A 9,931-nucleotide genomic window follows, 5' to 3' on the forward strand; every position below is an offset into this window, starting at 1 on the left:
GGTGGAGCTGTGTGTGTGTGTGTGTGTGTGTGTGTGTGTGTGTGTGTGTCACTTCGGCTGACAGACTTCGGCCCGCCCCCACCGTGCGTCTGACGTCACGACGTCGAACGGGACTGTTTGTTCTGGATTTGGGGCGAGGAAGGTCTGCGAGCGCTTGACACCCGACTGAAGAAGGTAAAAAAATAGCGTTTTATCGCTTCTGCGTGGGTGACACTGGCACATCAAACGAAAGCGTACAGCGCCGGGGACACGGGGAAACGTTCACAGCGGGCGTCGGGGGCGTTTTTCGCGCGCTGTCAGTGTGCGTTTCGGGGCAAGCGAAGCATGAGCTGTCTCCGCAGGCCTTGCACCGGTTCGGGTACACGAGATAGATCATTTATTCCGCCCGGTAAAGTTAGCGCGGATTTGCGTTACCGCGCCCATTCCGCGTCGCACGGGTTTCTCCCCTCCGTACTCGCGCCGGGGTCGTTTTCCTGACGTCTGACACTCCCGCGCTGTCAAGGTGCACGTTAGCTGCAGGTCGGTATCACGCTAGCCCAGTTAGCTGCTAGGCTGTTTGTTTGTAGCCCCGCAGGCCGTATTCGTGACGCAACTTACGTGCTCTCGGCGGCGTAGTTTGCGCGCGATGGCGCAGCAGCTCGTGTTGGAAGTGCGACGTACGTCATTTTGGAGAATATGAATCCGGTGCAAGTTGTATTCACGTAGAGGGACGTTTGCGTGCGGAGCTGTCACCGTGCTCTCAGTGGACACGGAAGGTTAGAAAAGGTGCAAGAAAGAAAACCCACAAAAAAAAAAGTAGTTTTTCTTCTAAATTGTTGTGTTTTTGCTCGTTGTTTGGCGACGAGTAACGTTGTTTCTTTTGTAACACTGAGCGTCGTCTGCTTCTGGTAATGTTACCTTGCTGGTGTTGAAGAACCTTAGCTACGTGATACGAAATGGGAGCAAAATGGCTGATAAATTGTGTAGAATAATTTAATTTAGGTGTCCTGTTGCGTTTTATTCGCTTCCCTGTCTTGACGTGTGGTGTTTGTGTTTGTTCTGCTACGACATTGTTTTTGCATTATGTACACAACACAACGTGAATGCTGTTGCAGTGTCACGGTCGGAGTGGATTCTCAGAATATAGTTGGATTATTATTTTTTTAAAAGCCTAAAGCTTCAACCACAGGCTGCTGATGAGTTAGAATTTATATTAATATACATTGATGATAATGTAGATTGTGAGCTTATATACATACATACATATACATATAATATCTCATAATTGTGTACATAGTATACTAGGACATTTGTTCCCACGCACAGTCCACTTCTAAATGCAACATTGGAGTTTTCTGGTGCGGCAGTGTTTGTTTTGGTTTCGTTTTGGAGGGAGAGAGACCCCCAAACCTGCGGCTGTTGAAAAGCTTGAAAAATGGACCTGTAGCAAGAGAAGGACATTTCTCTTTCAACATTTGCAAGTATTGTATTCATTTATTTAGCAAACAGATGCTTGGATGCATTAATCCATCCTTTGAAATGAAGATTTTGGGTGTATGTTGGAAGAGATCAAGGGACCGTAAAGGAACAGACATGTCAGCTCCCAAAAGATAAGCTGTTGTCTCTGTTTGAGCATGGACAGATAGGGACCTTTGAGCTCTGGGACGTACCCTATCGAATGCCATCTAGAAACTTTCAAGGTCAGGGTTCAGTGTGTTCGTCAATAAGAGAAGAGGGATTGCAGCGCTCACGTTCTTTTCTAGTTTGTCTAAAGTCACTGAAATGTAAATCACAGCCGAAGCTGTAGCACAAACCTGTAAAATAGCAGCACATTCTCCACACGCACACGATGAAAGGCGCCACATAAAAACGATAGAGGAATAATGTTCTACTTACAAATAGCTCGTTGTACTGTCTAATTCCCTGGGGAATACAGAACATACCAATACATTCTCTATAAATGGACTATAATGTGTGTCCTGTTTGTCCTTACGTTGGATTGTCTGCAGAATCAGGAGACACATTCGTGAGGGCTGGCTTGCAGAGCAGCTGATGTACGACTGCGCTGCAGGGGTTTGACACATCAGAGGAAGTAAAGTGAAGGCTTTTTGACAGCTCAGAAACCTTTTTTATCAAGGCATCAAAGCGAGGTCAAGAACTGTGTACAGTGTGTTACGTGTAAGTCTGGACAGAACATTTCTGGATTGACTGTGAACCCATTGAAATATTGCCTAGGAGGAATAAAAAAAAAAAAGATGCTGCCTCGAATGAAGTGGTTAGAAAATCAGGTGCAGCTGACGTCACATTTCCAACATGTTATGAGGGAATGCAGCGCTTGTTTCTGCATAAATACCACTGGTTCTTTTATGGACAACACAACATGGACAAACATGTACCTGGCAGTGTATTTTAACGTTCGTTGGAAACAGCCAAACGTGTGACATGTTGACCTGAGTTTTAATTCTTGCGTCTTCGTGTGTCTCTCTCTCTCAGGTGTGACACTCTGCCTTCTCTCTGTGTGTTGTGGTTTCCTTGCCCCCACAGCGTGTCACTGACTAAAGTGTTACCTCAGGAAATCGCCGCCTCACCAACTGAGATATGATCACACAATTGGATTAGACCACAGCTGCACAGCAACAAACATGTGAGTCTGCAGAAAATAATGTGTCTTCTTAACATTTAAGTGTGTCAGAATGGACCATTTGGTCTACTGAGGCCTTATTAATGGAAATGTTGAGCTCGCTGATTGCAAATGTTGGTCTTTCCACACTTTTCAGCCTCAGTTTCTAAAGTAAAATGCTGGCATTCATTTTAGAAAGTCATTGTTATTCCCTTGTGTCTCCTTACACCATGTAAGGTATCTGCCAATGTCTCGTTTGAAAGAAACTTCTGTTTGTCAGTTTATCTAGACACTATGCTCTCTATAATAACAAAAATGTAATTTAAGTTGTAAAAAATAAGTTAAAAGTCCTTATTACCTCAAAGCTTGTATATTGTAATATTTCCCTGTAAACAGTATGCTGTTCATATACGATTTGTTTCGGACATGTCACATAACGCTACATAATAATCATTAATAATCACTAATAACCATTAATAATCAGTAATAATCAATAATAATCATGCCACTCTTGCCGACCTCCACACACCACAGCCTCGATCAGGAGAGCAACTCTTACCAGGGTATCTTCCCAATCGCATTCGTGACTGTTTCACTGGCATATTAACCAACCAGTAACCTCTTATTGGTAATCATGACGAAGTGTCGGAGAGCGACTGAAGCGCAGAGCTTCCCCGTTACCATAGTAACCCGCTCACTCCTGCCTGCGCGTGGTGCGCGAGGAGAGGGAGAGACGCTCTGGTCTGTCTGTCAACCAAGACCGTTCTCTCCAGCAGCAACTTATCCAATGGAGTAGTTGACGTCGGACTTTAAGTTTCATCATACCCGGAGGGCTCAGCTGACATTAGCTGCGACTGCTGCAGAGGACTTAATTGGCTTTTCAGGCATCAAACATGGTGATGTTGCACTCTTCAGCCTGTAGATTTTGCGTTGGACCAGGTGCTTCCTCCGGCTGGAAGTGTTGCCCTGGCCAGCTTTCACTTTGTGCTACAAAGCCTGCATGCTGTGACTCACTGGGACTTGAACAAGCTGCAGGTGCTCTCTTTCTTTATCTCTATTCTCTCCCTTATTCTCTCATACATATGCGCTCCCAAGTACCGAAATGTGGCATTAATGCATTTACGTGAATCGTTCCTTTGTAGTACCCACATAATTTGGACCGTACCCTTAAAAGTACAGAGTTCGGTACCCAGCCCTACTGGACACTGCATACATGTACCGATGAGCTTATTAATTACATTATTACATTTTACCGTTTTTTAATTGAGGCATATGTGATTTCTAATTTTTAATTTCCCCACACTCTACGACATTACCTAACATTAACTGTAAATTGTAAATATTTGAATACCGTCATACCTCCTGACATTTCACTGAGGTATACAGTATATGGCGGCATTTGTATTTTAAAAAGCGTAAAATCTGAGCTGCTGGTGACCAAAGTCATTGTAACATACTGGAGCGTTTCTGTTTTAACAGCTTTCTAGCCTTTACAGCACTGGTTTAGCGACCCAGAATCATCTCACTGCCGCTGCTCAGCCAGTCAAACCTGTGCATTGCGAGTCGACTCAGTGAGTGAGATACACACAGCCTGTGTGGCACAGGGGAGACGAGATGAGACAGTCGGAGAATTAAGCAAGTCAGAAAAGTACTTTCACATGGCACGTTCTATAAGGGGAAATGTAGACAGCGAAAAGAGAGCTTTTAATCCAGAATGGACAGCCTCTTGCACGATCGTTCTTCTCAGAGGGAGACCGTGGTGAGTATTAACAGCAGCAATGTCAAGTACCACAAATTTTAGGAGGCAAAACACGGCATCTTTTGAGCAAACATACCCACTCAAATCCTAACTGAGTGCACAGCAAATAAACAGTGTAAGAGCCAATATGTTGGAGCGTCTGTATATTTGACAGTGTTTGAATTCATACCTTCAGGATTTCTAAATATCCTGGTATAGCGTAATACCTTGTTACCGCACCAACAACCCAGCCTTATAGCTGCGTGATATAACTGTGTGTGAATAAATAAATAAGATGTATTCAGTATGGTAATTGCATGTTAATGTGTAGTTTGTGATTGAAGTACCTACCCACAAATTGCCACTGGCAACACAAAAATATTCACTTCAATAGTAGCTGCAGCCAAGTGTAATTGTTGGATGGTCGTCTAAAAGAGAGCTCAAGGTTTTTCTCAGATTTTACTTTTTTATCCCTGTACAATATTTTCATTATAAAATGACAATATTCATATGTTAGGAATATTATCAGCTGATTCAGACTAGCTCTGAAACTTGAGTCAGTCAATAAAATACAATATGACATCCTGTAAACTGGAATATTAAGTGGTTTTGTATTTTGAAAGTAACATAGTGTATCTAATGTCTTATCGCTTAAGTAAATGCTGGACAGGGCTCATACAAGTGTAGATATATGTAATCTGTTTACATTAAATCCACCTCTACCTGGTGAGGCGTAAAGGCTGCAATCTTAAGCCATGAGTCAATATTAATTCTAGGAGTTTGACATTTAACAGGTTGTAGTTGGTGTGGGTACATAGTTCTTTATTTGCACATGTACCCCCCTTTTTTCTTAAGACAAACTACAACTAGGGAGAGAATAACAAATGAAGACAAATTTGATTCCTATCAGAGCGGCTACGATGCCAAAGATTGATTATTTTCCTCAAAAAGCACCTACCTTGCCAAGTTGTTTCTCTCACGTACCGATGCCACTGAAGCTGAAGTTTTAGAGCAACTGGAGACACAGTGGACTGGCAGTGAAACAGAGAGTGAAGGAAACTGCTTGATATTGAGGCCCAGTGAATGTGTGTTGGTTTCAGATCCGAGGTGTGATAACGATACTGGCTGCCTATCCTGAGGAAGTTGAATCAGAGTTGGCTTAACAAGCACAGTAATGGTAACAGTGGTGGCAGCGCTGTTGATGATGCTCTTGTCGATTGTCCTCCCAGAGAGTCGAGTGAGGAGTGTAATGGCCTGAGGGGGGTCCCCCCGGTCCTACCTGCCCCTGCCAGGTCCAATCTGCCTAAACTGTCTGCTCAGTCACTGCAACCCACCAACACGATGGGAGACGGACTGGAGGCAGGCAGCAGCCAGAACCCCCCCTCTGCCCCGCCCCCTCTCCTCTTCAACCCTCCGCCACCCGAAACATGGAACCCCTCCAAACCCAAACGACAGACCAACCAGCTACAGGTTTGGAGATTTCACTTCACGTGTTTATACATGTAAACCATGTCAGGTGTTTGGACATAAGTTTGATAGATTTTTTTTTGTATGATTTTGCTCTTTTTCAGTACCTGCTTAAAGAGGTGTTGAAGGCATTATGGAAACATCACTTTGCATGGCCCTTCCAAGCTCCTGTAGATGCCATCAAACTCAATTTGCCTGTGAGTCACATGTTTATACGTGTTTCTGACGTTTTTGGAGAAAATTGTAGAGGTTGTAAAACACCGGGGACGGTAGTATTTGTAGTCTCTGCCATAAGTCTCAGTCTTATTTCATTATTTGGATCCCCATTAACTGTTAGCAGAACAACTGCTACTCTTCCTGGGGTTGATTGTCGTTGCTGCAGAATTTGGCTTTTCAGAAGAGGAATGTGAAAGTGAAATAATGCACAAACCACTCCAAATACACTTAATATGCTCAACATATATATATATATCATATGCTGTGTTGTCTTACTAAAGGTTATGTCATGCGATATTTTATATTTTTGTCAACAAATCCCATGAAAAGACCAAAAAATCAAACATGTTTTTTCTCTTAATGCTTTGCTTTTTAATTGTCACAATGCTTTCATCCCCAACCCCAATTGAATCACAAAGAAAGGCTATATAATTTCATAAAACAGCTGGGCACTGTTTGTTGGCAAACATTACTCAAACAGTAATTACTGTATTTGTTGGGGGCTATTTTCGTCCATAGATTTGGTGCACTAGTATTTACAGAAGCAGGACGACACATGCAATAGATTTAAATAATCCAAAGTGCCCGTCTTCATCACAATAAAAAAACATGTCGGCCAGTGCAATGGTGTGGTTTATTGATGTGTTTTTAATCTTTTTGTGTGTGTGTGTGTGTGTGTGTGTGTGTTTCTTTTTTTGCCAACAATAGAGGTCTATAGCAGAGAGAAATAAACTCAGGTCCTGGCAACACAGACAATACATGTTAGTAGAATCAATTCATTGTTAGTTTTTATGGGATTTGTTGATAACAAGAAAAATCTGGAATATCACAGACTTAAATGTGCCAGGGTTCGGTGCCTCTGATGATAGAGATTCTTCATTTACTGTCATTCAGAAAGGATGCTTATCCAGTTCTCTCTACCTGCTCTCCTTCTCCTTTAAGGACTACTATAAGATAATCAAGACCCCTATGGACATGGGCACGATAAAAAAACGGCTGGAAAACAACTACTACTGGAATGCCCAGGAGTGTATCCAAGACTTCAACACAATGTTCACAAACTGCTACATCTACAACAAGGTCAGCCATTGGCCATTTAAGTTCTAGTTACATGTGACTTCCCTGAATTTGAGGCGATAAAGCAACACATTATCCTATTCAAGGCAAGCATCGGTGCAAAGAGGTTATTCCTTCTCAACATGTGCATGTGTTTTGTCTAGCCTGGGGATGATATTGTTCTAATGGCGGAGGCGTTGGAGAAGCACTTTCTCCAGAAGATCACAGAGATGCCGCAGGAAGAGACCGAGATTGCTGTGGTCAGTAAGGGACGCCGAGGCAGCAGACGGGAGCCAGGTATGTGTTTCAAATGTAATACGGACTTTAAAATGTCAGTATAGTACTTTTTTGGGCTGCCTCAAGAGCCTCCCTCCTCCTTTCAATAACAGGAGTTTTGGCATTATGACAGAAGTTGTAATTGTGTTTTCTCGATATTCTCTAAAGACTGTAATGAGGATGTTCATGAGTTGCATTGCAGTGACAAGTTGAATGTCAAGCTCTTATGTTGTCATTTCATAATCCGTCCAACAGGTTTAAACCTCTTCCACCCCTCCCTAACAGTAGACCCATTTCTGGGTTGTTGTTTTTTTTAGGGGAGCTTTAGGTGGAGAAAGTACAGTATGTACAGTATGTACAGTATATGCCACATGTGCGTGGTATACATCATCTGAAAGCTGTGATCCTGAAGATTAATTTGAAATGCAGCCAAGCACTGTGTCAAATTTTAATAAATAAATCTATAATAACCATTGTTTTTTATTTAGGCACCAATTCAAATATTGAACATTTAGAGTGTATAAGGGCATAGAACATTAGGATTGAAGTATATAATGCCCCATGCTTGTATAAGTTGTTGCAGCAATCTTTGGGTTGATAACAGTTGTTGCGCTGATTTGATATCTCAGATATCAGATACAGTATCTTGAGATAAGCGGCCAAGGCATCCCTTGGCCGGGAAAGTTTTTCCCTTGCTATGTATTTTCCCTTGCTAGTCCCCTTTCTGACAAGCTGGTTGCTACCAATGGAAGCGTTAGTTCATCTAGTTTGATATGATACCAGTATCTTCACTTCAGCCCACTACACTTTGTCCTTGATTTAATCTTTGTAACCTTGTGTTGTATTCTTCCTTCCAGCTCTGATCAGCAAGTCGGATTCAGGCCAGGACTCATCGTCCCCCTCCACCACCCCACACACAAGAGGCTTCTCGTCCCCTTCAATCAATCCACAGACCCGTGCTGCACCCACCCCTCAAGGCCCTCCCATCCTGGCTCTGGCCCAGCCTCTCACCCAGCCTCTCACCCAACCTCTCACCCAACCTCTGGTCATGCCTCTGGCCCAGCCTCAGCCCCCACGCGTGCCTCCTACACCCACCTCCCACGCACCCCATCTGGGACCTCCATTTCCCCTCTCGACACCTGACGTTCTGGCCCAGGGCATGACCTCTGTTCCCCCTCCAGTCCCAACAATCCCAGGCCTCCATCCTGCACCAATGCTGCAGAGCTCCCCTGCCCTCATCAAGGTGAGGAGAAGTCAGCCGCCATTCTTATTAATCACAAGCTTTCACAACAATTTTCTAACCTCTGATCTCTGACGCTTCAACAGCAAAGGAAGAGCCAGAAGAGGAAAGCAGACACCACCACACCCACAGCCAACGACCAGCTCAGTGAATCACCTCCTGTCTCTGCTGAGACTCGGCCGCGCCGAGAGAGCAGTCGGCCATCTAAACAACCCAAAAAAGACGCATTGCAGCCAGACTCTCAGCACCACCTGGGAGGCGGTTTGGAGACGGGAGGGACAGTTACGCAGAAGCGGCAGGATCAGTTGCGTTTCTGCGCACGCCTAGTCAGAGAGATGCTGTCCAAGAAACATGTAGCATATGCCTGGCCCTTCTACAAGCCTGTTGATGTAAAAGCTCTTGGCCTCCACGACTACCACGACATCATCAAGCACCCCATGGATCTCAGCAGCATCAAGGTGATTTTATTAGGATTGATGGCCAACATGTAATGGACCTTGTGTGGCTACCAATATGTAATACCTGGTTTTTGATTTCATGTTTTTCTACCTTCCTTCTGTTTTAACCACTTAACAAAATAGCTACCTGTAAAGAGAACCTAAAATACGAGAGATACGATGAGATACCCCTTCTTCCCTCAGAAACACACAACAATGTTTGGTCAGTTTTAAAACTGGTGCATTTGTTTGTCTCCTTCAGAAAAAGCTGGACAACAGACAGTACAGAGACGCTCAAGAATTTGCAGCAGACGTCCGGTTGATGTTCTCCAACTGTTACAAGTACAATCCCCCAGACCACGATGTGGTTGGCATGGCACGCAAACTGCAGGTAATTAACACATCATACATGTAAAGCAGTGATGAATAAAGATGCCCTGTGAGGAGGCCTGTTTATCCCACTCTATATATCTACATGATTAAGCACTGTTTTATTCAACAAAGTGCATCATTTAAGCACAATATACAGTATTACTATAAAAATGATATCATTAGAACTTACTTCCACTGAGTTAATATAGAACTTAACTCGGGGCCCTTCTATAAGATTAGCTAATAATTCAGGTATTTATTTTGTACTTTAGTGGTGCATACAGTATTAACAAACACATTTGCAGTTAATTAAATTAAAACAAGCTTAATGTCACACAGTGAACCTGAAGACTTGGGGCTTCTGAACTTCTGGAATGCCCTTGTATATGTCCAAAAGTATGTGGACATCTGTGTGTTCCCGAAACTTTCCCTGCAGCCAGATTCCACAATCCTGCCCAGCAGAGTTCCCATTGTTTTAGAATGAGACAGATACATGTAGTTGTAATGTTCAGTGTCCGTATACTTTTGGC

General features: G+C 43.4%; 2 protein-coding genes across 3 annotated transcripts in view; both read left to right on the plus strand.

Moving 5' to 3' along the window:
- Nucleotides 1–9,931, plus strand: part of LOC118327159 (bifunctional apoptosis regulator-like) — a 337,943-nt gene that overhangs the window by 25,112 nt on the left and 302,900 nt on the right. The gene's annotated exons all lie outside the window — the stretch shown is intronic.
- LOC118327149 (bromodomain-containing protein 4-like) overlaps nt 120–9,931 on the plus strand; it is a gene marked incomplete in the record, with an annotated part of 17,686 nt that continues 7,874 nt past the window's right edge. The window contains 10 exon segments of the mRNA XM_035660401.1: nt 120–174; nt 1,989–2,157; nt 2,473–2,623; nt 5,567–5,807; nt 5,909–6,001; nt 6,963–7,100; nt 7,241–7,373; nt 8,210–8,595; nt 8,679–9,050; nt 9,292–9,420. Of these exon segments, the coding sequence (XP_035516294.1) occupies nt 5,679–5,807; nt 5,909–6,001; nt 6,963–7,100; nt 7,241–7,373; nt 8,210–8,595; nt 8,679–9,050; nt 9,292–9,420 (1,380 nt within the window).

This window comes from Morone saxatilis, unplaced genomic scaffold (genome assembly GCF_004916995.1).
Source record: "Morone saxatilis isolate NCDOM2014 unplaced genomic scaffold, NCSU_SB_2.0 Contig17, whole genome shotgun sequence".
Lineage (NCBI taxonomy): Eukaryota > Metazoa > Chordata > Actinopteri > Moronidae > Morone > Morone saxatilis.